This window comes from Arachis duranensis, chromosome 10 (genome assembly GCF_000817695.3).
Source record: "Arachis duranensis cultivar V14167 chromosome 10, aradu.V14167.gnm2.J7QH, whole genome shotgun sequence".
In the NCBI taxonomy this organism is placed as follows: Eukaryota; Viridiplantae; Streptophyta; class Magnoliopsida; order Fabales; family Fabaceae; genus Arachis; species Arachis duranensis.
In genome coordinates, this window is record NC_029781.3 from 103,869,557 (window position 1) to 103,886,834 (window position 17,278).

Below are 17,278 nucleotides of genomic sequence, written 5' to 3' on the forward strand. Positions count from 1 at the left end.
TAACATTCTGCTGACTGCACGTGGAATAATCTGTACTAATACAGGTCTAGAAAAGTATAGCTTAGTAACAACTTTTGTTTAACAACGTCTGAACAATGTATTATAATAACATTAATAGAGTGAATTTAATTAGGAGAGTCCTATGGGAACATTCTTAGAAAATCTTCTTGTTCATCTATTCTTTTCCAATAATTAATACCATTCCCCAGACAGTTTTCATTTTTCACCATAAAATACGTACGCTTAATTTAACGTTAAATATTACGCATGCATTAGTGAGAACGTATCTGCTACACTCAAGTTCAGGTTTCCAACAGGGTCGGTGGACTTATAAATATGGAGGATACACTCCTATGCTACACTCCAAACCCTATACTCTAAACACGTATCCCCATCCCCATCGAAATAGGAACCAACACGAACAAACTGAAAATGACAATCGACTATTTCTCAAATATCGCTTTCCTTCCCAACGACATCTGGGTAGCAATTACCATTAAAGTTGCCTCAGACTCCATTCGAGAGCTGTGCAGTCTCAGAATGACCTGTAAGGCTGCACGCGATGCGGGAGATTCCGATATTGTTCACCGGAGTGTTTCCATCCCACCACCGCATGCCACACCGTGGTGGTGGTGCCTCAATCCGGAGGCAAAGAGATTCTTTGATCGATGCATGGTAGCTGGCCATCCAGAGCTTCTGTTTCGGGAGGCACTTCGGGAACTCTTCATTAGACATAACGAAAACGTTGGGCTCCAGATGCTGAATAGTGCAACAAGTACATGCCATGTAGCAGCCAAATACGCACTGAGCATGACGTTGCTGCTTCGCACGGACGGCAACGACGAAAAACAAAAAGGGCTGGAACTGTATCGCGAGCTTGATGCGGCTGGTTCACTCGCTGATTGTAAGGCAAGGTGCTTTTCAATTCTGACAATGTCGTGACCAGGTGAGGTCCAAATGCCCCGTATAGAAGAGCAACACACCGTCTGTGCCGCACCAAGGTGCTCGACCAGGGGACATATGCCTCTTCTGTATGACTATCGCAGACGTGCAGCAGAGCGAAACTCCGTCCATGCTTTCGGAGGGGCCGCTCATATCCCCTGCATCCAGTGTCGCGCAGATTACGACCTGCAAGCCTTCGTCAACCTCCCATGAGTTAATACAATTTAATTACAACCTGTATATCAAACGTTAAATAAGTAAGTCGATACAATTTAATTACATACTTGTTTTGTCTTTCATTTGTTATAATTAAGTATTGAAATTTATATGTTATTTAATAATATTTTATTTCAACCGGAACCCTGTCCTTCATCAAACCAAAAGTTAGGCTAGTTTATGCTCCTTGCAAAAACGACACGTGTCAGCCCCACAGTCGATCAAATTCCAACCGTTGGAAATATTACGGTTGCACAATTTCAATTTCCTGCTCAAATCACAGGAGCCATCGTCGTTGCCTTTAAAAACCACCGAAACCAATATCCCATCTTAAACATACTCAACAAAACTCTCCCTTGGAATCTCAACATGGTCCGTGCCAAGAAGAAATACTATGTTGTTTTCATAGGGAGGGTCCCTGGTATCTATAGTTCCTGGCCGGCCTGTCATACCCAAGTTAACGAATTTAGCGGCAACCTCCATAAGGCTTACGAAACCATCGATGAAGCTCGTATGGCGTTCGAACAATTCCTATCTGGCAGACGATCACAGACTCAGCACACCAACAATAGTCCTCTACTACATCAAATTCATGCAACATCGATTCGGCACCACCCATCACCGATTCCTGACCAACTACTCCCTTTCGACGAAGGCATACAGGAGCAACGTCAAATTGAAGGAGGGGACAACCACTCAACTGTCCGTCATACCAACCGATCCAACCAGAGCCGCCGGCAACAAAATCACTACACGTGTATCCTATTTATAATCGTTACCATCTTCGTCCTATACTTAACTCTGGTTAGGAAGTAGGCTCCTCTTAACCTTAGTTATAACAGCACCTATCACCATGTGTTACCCGCTTTGTAGCAGCCTAACATTTCACTGTCTTCCGTGGTTTACTTTTTAACGTATATTCTATTGTATTGATTAGTTTAATGTTCACTTCATGCATAACATCAGCTTATTATTCCAGCATAACTGTTATTAACTCAGCCAAGTATAATTAATCATACGTGATTTTAGCACTTTAATCCGTTTATCCATTTACCCTCCTCCTCTGTTTACGTCATCTGTTACATACGGTACATACAGCCTAAGATTTTTACATATAGACAATTTTAATGTGAAATACGATAATTTTTGTTATTTTGGTATTTGACATTCCTGTTATGATAGTTCATAGCATTACTGCGGTTTTGTAAGACAAATATATTTTTTAAAACTAAAAAGAGGAATCGTCGTTTTTGAATAATATATTTTCTTTATTATACAGAGACAAAACATCATACACGTTTTGTATAAAAAAAACTTTTGTTTTTACCCTAAACAAAATAACGACCCCAATGTAAGTCACAAGAAAAAACGACAAGGATCTTGAGATCTGCTTCCTTTGGGGATTGAGAATGACTCTCACTTAATACATGATAATAATTTGACGAAACACATACAGCTACAAAATTTCATTATAAGCTGAAAACTGATAGAGGAAATGCAAAATGCATAAAAAATAATTTCATTGTATGCAACGGTGCAAGTAAGGCGATTTTATCCCTACTAAATTCTGTACCGACTCTCTGCAACCTACAACTAATAAGGAGAGATTATTATCTACATAATAAAATTAACACAGCAAAACCATAAACAACTTCCGTGACAAACATAATTGCTTCACTTGCTAAAAGATACATGAAAATGTATAGCACAAAGTACATTAAGAAGTTTAATTCATCTCTCAGCCCTACTAGGAAGTACAAAGCGAGACTTGATGAAATGGAAAAGGAATGGCATTGCAAGAATTGTCCAAGTTAAAATACTAGTGCACTTCAATGATGGTTAGATTATTGACATTCATGCATCCAATTGAGCCTTCCATACATATAAACTTCTGTACAACCCGGTTGTTACATTTATAGGGAACAGACATTTCTTTTATAGATGCAGTATCCTGTGATGAATTGAAGAACTTATTTCGGCAACCACCTGTCATGCAAGTGACACAATTGGGTTGAAAGTGTTAAAATTGAAGTCAACTGTGGAAATCTAAAAAAATATCAACCCAAAAGAACAATACAGAACATAAAGTTGGCAAAAACAAAGTACAAAACAGCTAAAGTGGTTCATCGTCTTTTCTATTTTCTTCATCAAATGAGAACAAAAGTATTTAAAGGGACAATAGAAAGTAAAGCGAGCCTCTTTAAACGATAAAAAAAATTTAAAATTAGAATACAAGGGAAGAAGAAACAGTGTCAGAACAATGGGAAAAACAACAAACAAAAACAAGAACAAAACAGAAGCATACCTGAACCGGATAAGCTTAGAAGACAAACATGGGTTCCAGCCAAGAGAGCAAAGCGTGTCTTTTCCATCCACTAAACAAAACACAAATCCCATGATTTGTTTTCCATAGCAAAACGGAGAGAACCGAACTTGCACCTTCCAACAATGTAAAAGCACAGAACCCACCGAACATATCTTACATACTAAAACTGAAGAACCAAGACAAAACAATGGAGAAAGATGCAACATTACTCTTATGCTAATAAAGCTTTCAGTGCAAATAACACGGAAGAACAGAACAAAAAATCGCGCCAAAACAAGATACACAATCTAAAGAAATGTAGAGTAACGTTAAATTCAATAAGTTTCTTTCCAACAAGGGAAAAATGCTGAATATATGCAGCCTCATGTGGCCAGCGAAGTCAAAAAACACAATCACGTGTTCCCCATGTCATGCTTTGAAATTTATAAGGTAGCAAAACTGAAACAAGCTGCCAACAACATATATGTACCTCTCCAACAAAAGCCCCTTTTCATGTTGCGCAGAATGCGTCTCCCGTTTGTGACATTTTGTCACTTTAAATTGCTTCACGTGCCCCTCCCTCCTGACGAAAACATGATTTCTAGCCAAGGACCAAGGTACATGTCGGCAATGTGCGCACGCAGCCTTTTCTTATCCCCCCTTCTGGGCCTCGACCTCAGGAAGTCAGCAACAAAGAAGTACACATTAAAAAAAAAGTTACTGCATTTTTTATTTCTATTGCATAATAATTCGACGCCAAAAGAGATCATAAATCATATCAGTTTCAATTTCCTGCATTCCTATTGGTTATCGTGCTAACAACAATCATTATAGACCGTGTTACCACCATCACGAGCTAGCATCGAATTTCTTAAAACAGAAATTTTCGAATAGCCTGCGGAAACAAATATTGTTGGAGCTACCAACCGGGATAAAATAGAAGTAAAATGGAGCAAGAAAAAAAATGATAGTGTTTGAATGATCGAAGGCTGAGACAGAGTTGTAGAGTTATCAGAACTAAAGCAAGAGTTTCTCGTGGCATTTAAGTACAAAGCAGAATCTAAATTTAAATCCGCGGCGATTCGTTTGACTGCTTCCGAAATTGATTACTCAAGTTTCAGAGGTTTCCATATTGATCACCATCGTATGAATAGGAAAATTGTTTCCCATACGGCGGTCATCTTCATGGAAACTTATCAAACTTGAATCATCAATATCGGAGTCACTCAAATAAATCAACGGGAATTTAAATTTAAATTCCCCGTTATACTCAAAAACAACGAAATAATCTTGCTTTAACGCCGATAACTATACAACTCCGTAACAACCTTCATTCAAACAAACGCTAAAATCTTCTCTCTACCTCCATTTTACTTCTATTTCATCCCCAGCTGGTAGGTCCAACAATATTCAAGTTTTCAAATTACATTACAATGATTCTTTGATCTCTAACTGGCAGAATAAACCATAACCAAAAAGCCAGCAACTTCTGATGCAACATGAAACAAACCGAATCATCAACTTATTCACCATTTTCGGGCACCAAACAACTATTTGTGAATTTATTTACCAGCACTAATCCCCTTCGTAATTAATTATTTAATAATTCTAAGGCAATCATCAACTGATTAAAAAATATAAATGACACAAGGACAAACTTCAACGTCACTCACCTCGCCAATTGATACACACTAACTGAATGGCCTATGGCAGAACAATATTGGTTTTGCATCCAGATCTCTCATCCCATACATTCCGGCAGTATTCTATAACCAAAAATTTATATAAAATAGATTCAACGAATGAATAACCTCTTTCATAACCAAAATTAGAACATCAGGATCTCCGAAATCATGTTGGTTATACTTACAGTTTTTCCAAGGTCTGGGTGTGCTTCCCACAATTGTCCCACCACACTGCACACTCGATCGGTAATCGCTGACATAAACACTCAGGATTTCATCCACCTAATACAACCGACTTTCAGATCCGTCGGAAGGCCTCTCTCTCAGCCTCTATCAAACAGATTTCAGATTAACCAAATTTAAACGAAGTTTGACATCAACAAAGAAAAATATCACAAACCTGAATGGGAGAAGATGGGCCCCACCTCTTAGGTATCAAACAACAAGGGCAACCCATTTCTATCCATATGATGCATGCAGCTGGAACTACTGGATCTGCCAGGTATTAAGGTTCTTGGCTCTCCGAAGGGGTATGGTTCGCCGGTATGCCACTGTTGGGAGGGGATGGTCCACGCTGCTTCTTGGCTCTCCGGAGCTGCTTGGAGGCGGTTCTTCAACGGGACTCACATGGGGTTAGGGGGCGTTGGTTCCTGGGACTGGGAGTGGCTGTGAGGTGCTGCTTCCGCGCGACTTCGACGGTTTGCGAGGTCCTAGGAGAACTGCGTGGGGTTGGGTATCGCGTTTAGAGAGAGGGGTTCCTAGTTTCTTCTACGATGGCTGCGCTAGGTTACGAATAATGATATTCAGGTAATGAAATGGGGGTGGGACATGGTTTTTATAACTTACCCGATCCAACATAAACAACCAGGCCCATTTAGTCCACAAAAAAACCAACTCCATGCTACCATTCCACTACCGCGCTGGCTTAATAGTTGTGGCTCAAAAATTTAACAACACACTACAGCTGCCCCCAAACTAGGAAAACTCCTGTAGCTTTTGCTTGTCACCTTTTCAATAGGTTTTGGGAACACCTTGTACCCTTTTTCTATGATTCTACACCATAATAATCCTAATAAATCTGCACCCTCAACATTTTTAATAATATATCTCAATGGTACTGCACCCTGGATCACCAAAGATCCAAAAAAGTTGACTGGAGCATTGGAAAACCTTCCAATATTATAAATCACATAAGAAACTAACCCATCTTCATCTTCATCAAGTCAATCTCAAATCTCAATCATTTCATAACATAGCAAAGCACGTGCCTGCTCCCTTTCGCTTTCTCAGTTTCTGTGTCTTTCCCCCCAACATCACGTGCCTTCAATTTCATTTCAATTCAATTCTTCATTGCTTTGGGTGCCGCTCACCCTCTGCATTTTCCTTCCAAACTTCTCATACAGTTAAACAGAGAAAAAAAAACAAAAAAGAAAGAAAGAAAAAAAAAAAGAGGGAGCATTGGCGGGAACGCATAACGAAATTAAATGATGTGACGCAAACACAAATTGATATAATCAAAATGAATAAACTCGCAGCGGCTCCTGTGGCTGTTCCTATCGATCCTGCTCCGCCGCCAGGGCATTTTCCTCTTCGCTCCTCTCGTCTACATTTCTTGCATGCTCCTCTACATGGGAACCGTCGCCTTCGACATTGTTCCGATAATCAGCCACCGCTCCGCCCCTGGCTCCGTCTACCGTAGCCCGGAGCTTTATGCCAAGCTCCGGCCTGATATTGAAAATGATGATTCTTCTACTGATGCGGTTCGTGTTCATCTTTTCTTGATTTTGCTTCCGTTTTTTCTTGTCGCGCAATCTTTTTGCTTCTTGTCTATTTCGCAGAAAATTTATTTTGTCTGGCGCGCGTGATTCGGCTAATGATGCATGCATCATGTTAGGCCGTTTGGTGTCATGGTGTGGGTGATTAAGGTTTTTATTTTCATTTTATGATGAACGTTGAATTTGGAAAATCTTTTGATTTGGACCTCAAGTCTTGGAAAGTTATTTCAAGATGAAGAACTGGGTAATGCGTGATGATAATATTGAGTAGGTGACTTTTTTCTTGTGTGTAGAATTTAGATATGGCTTTAACGTTTTGTTTTGCACATGGTTTTGTATTTGATAGTGAGATATGGATTTCACCTTTTGTGAGTTTCTTTGTTGGGCTTTGGTTTTTCTATTGGTTTTGATAAATTGCTAATGGGAGGGCAGCATTTTAAAGATTGTAGTAGATTTTGTTTTAGTACTTAGACTAACCTGCTGAATCGAGTGGCTAGAATTCTGATGACAGCAAAACGAGTAGTATTCACGAAGTATTGTAAACTGTAAAGGATTGTTGTAACAGATGCTACTCTCAAGTAGGAAATACAAAATGTATTGGTCTAACATTGAGAATGATGAACTGAAAATGTATCAAAATTGCATTCAAAGATAACTACAAGTATACAAAAACACCCTACTGAATCATTGACCCCCCTCAATTCACATCTGTAATGAATAGACACATTGGAATCAATAGCAAGAAGGGAGATAGGTGATTAATATTCCAAACAAGGAAATTGATATGACAATTCACATTTCACACTTTCCTTTGATGCTTTGCTCCCTTGCAAGTTGCAACTGAGTTTAACCACTAATTGGGCCTATTGGACTAATATCATAACAAATATTTCAAGTATTGGAATTAAAACTTATTCCAATAATACCAACATGAAGACTCCTCATCCCCTATAATTCCTCTGGTAGGTTCTTCTCTTAAGAACAGTATAATGCAGACGTGGTTGCAGTACTTAATAATAGTATCGCCATCTTGTTGCGACCTTGATTGCAACAATTGATAATGCGAGAACATGACTTTGTTCTTCTGCTTAGCTGTTTGTAGAAAATGTGCTCTTGTGCATTACCATTGATGCCATTATTGTTATTCTTGTTGCTATCATAAATTTAGTATTTTTCTTATTTTGATAAAAAAGAAGAAACTTTTGAGATGAAGAAAAGAGGTATGTAAAATGAGAGAGGTACAAGAGACCCTCCCTAGTTAGCAGGTAAGAATGCAACGCATAATATCATTGGTTTGGGATTCTTTTGAGGCTTGATAATAAATATTATTGAAGGTATTTTGTCTAGGGAAAATCTATGTTTGTTCTGCACTAATTCAGCCAAAACTATGGGCTTATATAGCTTTTTTCCATTTTTCCCAGCTTCTTTGTGGGTTATTTCCGAGTCATTCATAGTATGTCACTGTCTGCTTAATATTTTACTTTCTTTGTCATTTTTTTCCCTGTTAAGTTTGCTACTTTAGTGAGAAAACACAAATAACTTCCTTTCAGATATCAACAATATGGAAAATCCCGTATGAAGGTGGTGAGTGGAAACCATGCATAAAGAGATCTTCACAAGGTACTTTCATAGATATGCCCATAGAGATTGGCATGCCTTGTTACTTTGTCCATTCTCGTAACAACATGTTTTCTTTATGAGGATACCTTGTCCTCACTGATGTACTCTTCTCTTTCTCTTCAATAAATTTCCTTTACTATAAATGGAACCCAAAGAAAGGAAAGAATATTCAGAAGTATAATATGAAGTGTCAATTCTCCAGTTTTGTTGCTTATGGCATTATCATTTTATTCAATATTTATATAATTTTTTGTTACATTTTTTTAATAGCCCTTCCCGAGTCTAATGGATACATATACGTAGAGGCTAATGGAGGCTTAAATCAACAAAGGACATCAGTTAAGTTTTCTGCACATTCATTCTTTTTGTTTGTTCTGTGTTGAATTTAGCACTGCTCTTGACTTATTTATTTAATGAATCTTGTGTTATATAGATATGCAATGCGGTTGCCGTGGCTGGCTATCTGAATGCCACTTTATTGATCCCCAATTTTCGTTATCATAGCATATGGAAAGATCCTAGGTTAGTTTTCTCATTTTTTTAATTCTAGCTTTTCATAACTAGAAAATTCTACTGTCTTGACTACTACAATAATTATAGTTCCTACATTTTAGTGGTGTCTTTGTGGTTAGGGGATACATATGTTATTGTATATGGCTGATATGTGCTTATGAAGGCTAGAGATATAGGATGGTTTCAGTGAATATAGTCATATACTGTTACAGACAATTTGCAAGTTTATTACCATTTGTAATTTATGACTTCGTAACATTTATCTCAAAAGATTTGTTTCTAACCAAATATCCTAAAAGTAAATCCAAATCAATATTAAACTAATTAGGAGTTACTAATCAATGTTGGGGAAGATAAATATGTTTGTCCTTTTCCAGTCCAAAATGCCCTCTCTCTTAAATAGGCTATGCCCTCAACACCAGGAGTTACCCAGAAATGAAATTAGGAAATTATTGGGCAACAGAAATTAGAGGTAAGGAATCACCCTTGACGTGGGCATTTATTTTGGAAACAAAAGCCGCCTTTTGTATATATGTGCAGAAACTGATCAACAGACTAAAGCAAACCCAACACGGACCAAAAATACCAAAAATTTTTTCCAAAGGAATTGCAGAATCTGCTGGGAAGTGGATTGATGAGTCACAGCTTCAGAATCTGATCTACATGACATGCATGGAGGAGAGACTAGAATGAACTGTATCAGCCATCGAAGCTGCAAGAAGTGACTAGTTTTCAATTATATTAAGCAGTCCGAATAAAGGCTTTTAGAATTTCAAATTGGCTTATCTAATAAAATCTCTCTTTTGTGGTAGAGTGCCTAAGAAACTAAAAGATTGTAAATAAAAAACAGCAATATAACCAAGCTTTATCGTTTAGATTAGGTATTGTTATTTCTACTTGCTAGTAGGTTTTGGCAAGTTATCCTTGTTGTCTTTGGTCATGCTTACTTCCCTGGTTTTCGTATGCTGGTTCGATAAATGTTCATTTTCCCATTATGGTATTAGTTCGGAGTATTATCCCTTATCTTCCATGTAAGGGCTGCTTCATAATCAATTATACTACGATGTTCTTTTTGTAGTTTCTGTAGTGTTCAGTGCCATTTTCCAGGATTAACTGCTTTGCTTCTTATCAATATTACAGTTTTAATGACTTGTGAGCTACTTGGTAGGTTTTCCCATTGTTGATAAATGTATTTCATTTTAGTTAGACTAAGTTTTTCATGTTGTTTCAAATTTCCAGCAAGTTCAAGGACATTTTTGATCAGGACTATTTTATCGACACCTTGAAAAATGATGTATGGGTGGTTGAAGATGTTCCTGAGTATCTAATGGAAAGATTTGGCGACGACATGGCAAATGTTTACAATTTTAGGATCAAGGCATGGTCATCTATTGCATATTACAAAGATGTGGTCCTACCAAAGTTACTTGAAGAGAAGTGAGTATATGATATTCATTTGATGGATCTAACGCTTATTGCCATTTGTCTCCTAAGAGCTAAACATATCAAAGTATTTAATGCATTCCAACTCAGAAAACTTTAATATAAAATCAATGATGTTGCATGAGGTCAAATGTAGGATGGCGAAGAAAAACTAACAATGAGTTCAGTGTTGCAAGAGTGGGAATGTGTTTTTTTTTTTCGATAGTACACCACTCACAAAATTCCCAAAGAGGTGAGGGACACAAACCAAAACCCAACTGAAATCAAAGAACAACAATAGTCTAAAAGCAACTAGAACTAGAAATCAGAGACAACCTATATCAACTAGAAGACAGAAAAGAAAATAAGAACACTGCTGCCAAATCAAATAACTCCCATGTCTAATCAAATCACCCTAATATATACAAGAGCCCAACTGAGTGTGAATGTTGTGTTGATTGAGTAGATACACTAGACAAGATTTTATACCGACAAATCCACTTGAAAGAAGGTTGAGGTGACAATGGAATATTATTGTATGCTCCTTGAGCACATTAGTGCATTCTCCAAGAGAATCCACAACTGCTCATTTCAATTTGTAAATATAATATTAATTAAAATGCTTTGAATTATACAAAAATTAAGAATGAGTAGTTATGTTTATTCTTGGAGCAATAAATTTGCTTCAAGAGCATGGAAAAATTTTACAGGTAACAACTATATTGTAAAAGATGATAAAATCATTAGGTGATCTATCTCTATGGATTTGTTTCTGTTTATTAGTCAGTTAATACACTTTCATATGCTTGTGTCAAGTTAGGCTGCCTACATTACTTCCTTTGGGTTTGGCCCTTTCTAGGACCCTGCATTGCATAATACAAGAGCTTGTACACTGGGCATTTTTAAATATCCTATTCCTTGCTCTGCAATTTAGATTTTTTTTCATGCATATTGACATTAATGCTATGATGCTTGGTTATATCATTTCATATTTATAGTTTCACAAGAGGAAAACAAGTATATGTTTTGTCTTGTTTTACAGATTTTATTGATTAAATCATGCAGGGTTATAAGGATTTCTCCTTTTGCAAATAGATTGTCTTTTGACGCTCCTCCAGCTGTGCAGCGTCTTAGATGCTTAGCAAATTATGAGGCTTTACGATTCGCAAGTCCTATATTGACCTTGGGTGAATCTTTGGTTGCAAGAATGAGGAAACATAGTGCAATAAATGGCGGAAAGTATGTGTCTGTACATCTGCGTTTTGAAGAGGTTGGCTTTAGTCAGATATAAAAATTGCTTTGAAGTATGAATGTTACACTACAGAGTAATCTTTGAAGCAGCTGTTGTGTATTGCTTTCCAATGTGCAGGATATGGTTGCCTTCTCTTGTTGTACTTTTGATGGCGGAGAACATGAGAAAGAAGAAATGATTGCGGCACGGGAAAGAGGTTGGAGAGGAAAATTCACAAGACCTGGGCGAGTTATACGCCCTGGGGTAATCAGGATCAACGGGAAGTGTCCCCTCACTCCATTAGAGGTATTATTTCCCTAAATGTCCAGTTATCTTAGTGTAGGAGGAGGACCAAGATTTTAGGGAATACATTTATTGTAGTTTTTACTCTTGCTAGGATATCCAAAAGTTTCCTGTAATGTGCTCTTTGCTTGGTCACTTTCATCTTGTTAGTGTTATTATTCAACAAGAATGATAAGAATTTCTCTCATTTCATTTGCTTAAGATATGGCCAATGCCTTCTTGCATGTTGTTAGGTTGGCCTCATGTTGAGAGGAATGGGTTTTGCAAAGAACACATCTATCTATTTGGCTTCTGGTAAAATACACAATGCAAAGAAAACAATGGTCCCATTATTAGAAATGTTTCCTAATTTGCATACAAAGGAGACCTTGGCATCTAAAGAGGAACTAGCTCCATTCAAGGTATGAATTTGCTTGCCACAACCCTACTCATAAACTTTGATTAAGTGCCACCTGTGATTTTGACTTGAGTTACTTCTTCTAGAATTACTCTTCCAGGATGGCTGCCATAGACTATACCGTTTGTCTTCATAGTGAGGTGTTCGTGACAACACAGGGTGGTAACTTCCCCCATTTTCTTTTTGGCCACAGAAGATACTTATATGGAGGACACGCTAAGACAATTAAGCCTGATAAGCGGAAATTAGCATTACTATTCGATGGTCCCAGTATTGGGTAATTGTTACTTCAGTATATCTTTCTTCCTGTCCAATTTTATTTTGAAAATTGAGTAATCTTTTAAAGATAAGATATATTCTGAAGGGGGAATATTTGAAGTTTAATTACTAGTAATACAAAAGGGAGTGGGTTTCTTAACAAGCTCATTTTTAACAAGGAGGATGTTGTTGTTGGCTTGTTGCGCTTGTTCTTTACTGATTTGGAGGGCTTTTCTACCCTTTTGAATAACCAATAATAATCTGTTTGACTGTTTGAGTATACAAAGATGTTCCTAGTTGTTTACCTGGGCTATTATTTTATCAAAAATACTACGTCAACAGATAGTTTTGACAACTATACGCGACAACTACAGAAAGCAAGAGATGTGTGTATTATGGGCCACGTATAAGAAGCTCAAAATGTGCATCTCTTTATTTTATTTTATTAGTTGAAAGTATCTGACCTCCATTGATTTGATTACTTTCACAGATGGAAAACTCTGAAAGAAGAACTGCTGAGCATGAGGTCACACAGTGATGAAAAAGGAATTGAGCTAAAAAAACCAAATGAATCAATATATAGCTTTCCATGCCCGGATTGTATGTGCCGCTTAAACAGAACCAATGATTCAAGAAGTTCAGCAAAGTAGTCCCCTCAGTATTTGACAAAACTTTACTGCATATGGTTTGTGAGCATGCCTCGCCACTTGCTAACTGCCTACTAGTTTTTTGTTAGTTCAATGCTTTTTAAATTTTTTTCCCTTCTGATGAGAGGGCATAACCCCAATTTTCGGAGGTTTACACGATTTTGCTCAAGGCCATAGATCTGAATTATATATCTATGGGGATTGGATCAAGGGAGTCACATCCTTGCTTTTTGTACATGATGCTGATTGAGAATTGAGGACAAAATTGTTTTAGGTGCAGGACTCTACTCCAGAACATTGACTGAACCGTGGCCATGTACATTAGCTGGAGAGAATGATCTGTGTTAAGTCTGGAGCAACAGATTTTTCTGTCTACATCTAACAAAAATTTCAGGGTATTTTGTTTACCCTTCTGTTCAGGTCCTTTTGTTAATTTCATACCTGTATCTCACATGTATTATTCCCTTACATTGGTACTCAATTGTTCTGGTGGTGATGCCAGTTTATGTAATTAGTTTACCTACTTTGCTCCACCTCCTTGGGCGTTGAGACTTTTCCTTTCTATAAGAAAATGTAATTAATTTACCTTTAGTAGATTGTGTTATCTAATTGTTCTTTTGTTTTTATTTTGCACATGTATATAAGCTATGTTTGGATCGGTAGTAGTGGAATGAAATGAAAGAGAACCAGGATGAATTGAAGGAAACAGAGTGAAATGATACAATTATTTGTATGGAGAAATAACTAAGTTTTATAATCCACTATCCTATTTCCTTCCATAATTAGAGACAAGAAAAGTGAGGTATAAAAAATAGTTGAGTTGCATAAAACTTGTTAGATTTTAAATAGCCTGATTAGATTATTTTATTTAACAAAACCATATAGTATCTTATATGTGATGCTAAGTGTCAAATATTTTAACTATATAGAGTTACTTTATTTTAATGGATAAAATATTATTTTAGTTCTCAACGTTTTAAACATTATTTCTGTCCTTAAAATTTTTAAATGGATTCAATATGAAATGAATAATTAACAGAATGATTAAAGTGGATATTAATGTTATTGTTAGGGTTAAATACGATTTGGTCTCTAGATGTTGAAAATTTATTTCGTCCCCGGCCATTTTTCTACTACAAAGTAGTCTTAAAAGTTTCAATTTGTTTTGAAATCGTCCTTCGAACAAAAATATTCTTCCCCCTTCTATCCCAAAATCAACCAAATTCAGAGGCGCATAGACAAAAGCAAATGCAGAAACAGAAGCAGGCAGAAGTAGAATGCAGAAGCAAAAAGCAGAAGCAGTGAAACAACAACAACTAGAAGAACAGCACTAACAACAACAATGGATAATGAAATCAAAACAACAACAAAAGCAAAATTAGAAACAGAAGTAAAAACAGAAACAAAAGTAGAAGCAAAAGCAGAAACGGCGAGGAGCATCGACGACCGAGTGAATTGGAGGAGCAGAAACGGCGAGCGGTGCGCGAGTGGCAGCGGCGGCGCTGAACGCAGTCTCCCTCTTCCTTCCGATCTCTCTCTTCTCCCTTTCTCCTCTCTTGCTCTCTGTTTCTCCTTCCGATCTCTTTCTTCTCCCTTGCTCTCTGTCTCCGTGTGTGTGGCAGTTTCCCCTTCCGTTCTCTCCATCACAGGCGGCGACGCAGTGGCGCTACCTTCCCTTCCCCCTTCTTCCCTCTCCTCCCCCCTTTCTCTTTCTCCCTCTCATCTTTCCCTTTTTTTCTTTTTTTTTTTTCCTTTTTATTTTATTTTATAATTTTTTTAGTTTGGAGTAATTTGGTGATAAAAATAAAAAATTTGGTAAAAATGACGATTTTAAAATAAACTGAAATCTTCGGGACCATTTTGTAGCGAAAAAAAAACTAGGGACAAAATAAATTTTCAGCCTCCACGTTAGGGACCAAAACCATCTTGTAACACTTGTCGATCTCCTTGTATAAAAATATTTTCAAATCCTATCGATCAATCATCAACGCTCCAAAATCAAAAGAAAAACATTTAAGTTAGTGATCATTGGTTGATCGATTTTATTTAAGTACCGAAGTCAAACATTATTAGTTCTTTAATATATTAATTGGTCGTGTAAAATTTAATTGTGGGGCAACATTGAACATTATTGAATGAGACTAAAATAGGAAATTTTAAACATTTAAAGATTGAAATAGGACGTTTGAAACGTTAAGTAACAAATTAAGACTTGATTCAAATATTAGGACCAAAATACTATTTTATCCTTATTTTAAGGGTTAACAAAACAACATGGAAATTGAATTGAAACCTTAAATATAAAATGCTTGAAAAGAAGTTCAGCTAGGATGAGATGTAAGATAATTCTGCTAATTGCAATGCATACTTATTTATTTATCCCAATAATATAGTTCAAATAGAAACTAAGAATCAATAATGTTTTACAGCTTCATGTCCGTTGAATCTAACAACTATATTTAGTTATTTACGGCCAGTTTATGGCGGCATAAATCCCTCTCTCCAATGAATTAAACTAAAGAGCGTACTAAAATTGGAGAAGGTAAAAGAATTAGAGGAATCTAATTTTGGTTCAACTACTGCACAACATAACCCTAATTATCCACTAAAGGATATAGTCTTATGACAACGTAGAATCGGCAAATTTTGGTGATACTATTCTAAATCTGCAGGATTTTTGCAGCTTTCAAATAGAGTGGAGAAACACCTACTCAAGGAGCTTGTTGCAGGTGCCGACCCCAACTGCGGCTGCGAGATGCCATGCAGCATGAATGTATGGAGTTTTAGGAAATAAATCGTCAGCTACGAAGAGCATTCCACCCACCAATGACGACATCTTATGCACTGTATGAGCCATTCTCAAATCTGGATCTTTCAGTGCCCTTCTTGCGAATGCTACCTGAATCAATATTTTGTTTTTCCCGTCATGAAGACATGCTTAAATATAAAATTTAACTTACTTTTAAAACAACTAAAATGGTTATTTTGAAAGCCTTATCATCTAATACGACAACAATTATAGCATTAAAAAGGATACGGATCACCTTATAAACAAAATACAATTCCAAAATACAATATGATGCTGAGATTTCGAAAATCAATTTAAGTTATTTTCATTGTTCAATTTAATTATGGCATATAAATCCATCAATCAAAAAATTCAAGTTTATGTTAGTTACCAACTTAGTTACCAACTTTCTGCATGATTTTCTGGTACAACAAAATTATCTATTATAGAAATGAAAACTAAGGAACCAAAACAAAGTTGTTACAAACAGGTTACCTCCATCATCCCAGTGTGAATAACTGAAACCATCATTGGGTGAACTGGAAGAAACACTGCAGAAGCAGCCATTAGTAACTTCGGGTTCTCATTTGTAAGGGCCCTCGACAAACACTGCAGAACAATTTAAAGTTTGCATTAAAAGTTGATCTCAAAAGTGATTGACTCAAGGAAGAACAAAAGCAATATCACATCAGGCAACAAAGAAAAAATGAAAAATTGAAAATACATGTAGAACATATATAGATTGTGTCAATTGCATAAACACAGTGAATACATTGTTGATAAATGCGTCCAAATCATCCCAGAACAAGATACTAAGTAACCGTAAATAATGTATATATGAACACATTACTTACAACGGTTGCTGTGGCTATCATTGTGTAGTCAACCCATCTCAAAAATTTCCTCCACTTCCCTTTTGAAGAGTGGTACATGCTTGAGGCCACTCCAACTCCAATTAATGAATTGGCATACAACTTACAACTAAAATTCTTCCTACATTACAAAATTATTCATAAGACAAGAAAGAAAGAAGGTTTTCTATCCAAAAGAACTTACAGAGACTAGAGTAACAAATTACCTGGGAGCTTGCATTCCAAGAGCAACAAAAGGAACTGAAGTAAGCACATTAGCAACTCTTTCCGCAAGATGCATATCACCTGGAACGGGATAAAGTAA

At 36.8% G+C, this 17,278-nt stretch overlaps 3 protein-coding genes across 3 annotated transcripts in view; 2 read left to right on the plus strand and 1 right to left on the minus strand.

The window, feature by feature from the left end:
• Positions 1 to 432: 432 nt before the first annotated feature.
• On the plus strand, positions 433 to 1,155 carry LOC107471630 (putative F-box protein At1g67623). Its single transcript, XM_016091122.1, has 2 exons — positions 433 to 904; positions 947 to 1,155. Exons 1-2 carry the CDS (start codon positions 433 to 435, stop codon positions 1,153 to 1,155), a joined length of 681 nt encoding a protein of 226 aa, XP_015946608.1.
• Positions 1,156 to 1,338: 183 nt separating this feature from the next.
• Positions 1,339 to 13,942, plus strand: LOC107471631 (protein ESMERALDA 1-like). Its single transcript, XM_021134277.2, has 12 exons — positions 1,339 to 1,860; positions 5,629 to 5,691; positions 6,684 to 6,908; positions 8,474 to 8,543; positions 8,814 to 8,881; positions 8,977 to 9,065; positions 10,296 to 10,493; positions 11,544 to 11,748; positions 11,848 to 12,015; positions 12,246 to 12,413; positions 12,496 to 12,686; positions 13,158 to 13,942. The coding sequence occupies exons 1-12, from the start codon at positions 1,339 to 1,341 to the stop codon at positions 13,315 to 13,317; spliced, it is 2,127 nt and encodes a 708-aa protein (XP_020989936.2). The 3' UTR covers positions 13,318 to 13,942.
• A 1,724-nt stretch (positions 13,943 to 15,666) lies between these two features.
• Positions 15,667 to 17,278, minus strand: part of LOC107471864 (uncharacterized) — a 3,788-nt gene continuing 2,176 nt past the window's right edge. The window contains exons 4-7 of the mRNA XM_016091383.3: positions 17,181 to 17,259; positions 16,957 to 17,095; positions 16,598 to 16,711; positions 15,667 to 16,213 (exon numbers count right to left, since the gene is read on the minus strand). Of these exons, the coding sequence (XP_015946869.1) occupies positions 16,022 to 16,213; positions 16,598 to 16,711; positions 16,957 to 17,095; positions 17,181 to 17,259 (524 nt within the window). The 3' untranslated portion in view covers positions 15,667 to 16,021. The remainder of the gene's footprint in view (positions 16,214 to 16,597; positions 16,712 to 16,956; positions 17,096 to 17,180; positions 17,260 to 17,278) is intronic.

Bases quoted from the DNA above. Each gene is read 5' to 3' on its own strand.
- LOC107471630 (XM_016091122.1), top strand. From the start codon at position 433: ATGACAATCGACTATTTCTCAAATATCGCTTTCCTTCCCAACGACATC. The intron at 905-946 runs GTAAGGCAAGGT...TGTCGTGACCAG, and splicing joins GGCTGGTTCACTCGCTGATT to GTGAGGTCCAAATGCCCCGT.
- LOC107471631 (XM_021134277.2), top strand. From the start codon at position 1,339: ATGCTCCTTGCAAAAACGACACGTGTCAGCCCCACAGTCGATCAAATT. The intron at 1,861-5,628 runs GTCCGTCATACC...TGATGCATGCAG, and splicing joins GAGGGGACAACCACTCAACT to CTGGAACTACTGGATCTGCC. The intron at 12,687-13,157 runs GTAATTGTTACT...TTACTTTCACAG, and splicing joins TTCGATGGTCCCAGTATTGG to ATGGAAAACTCTGAAAGAAG.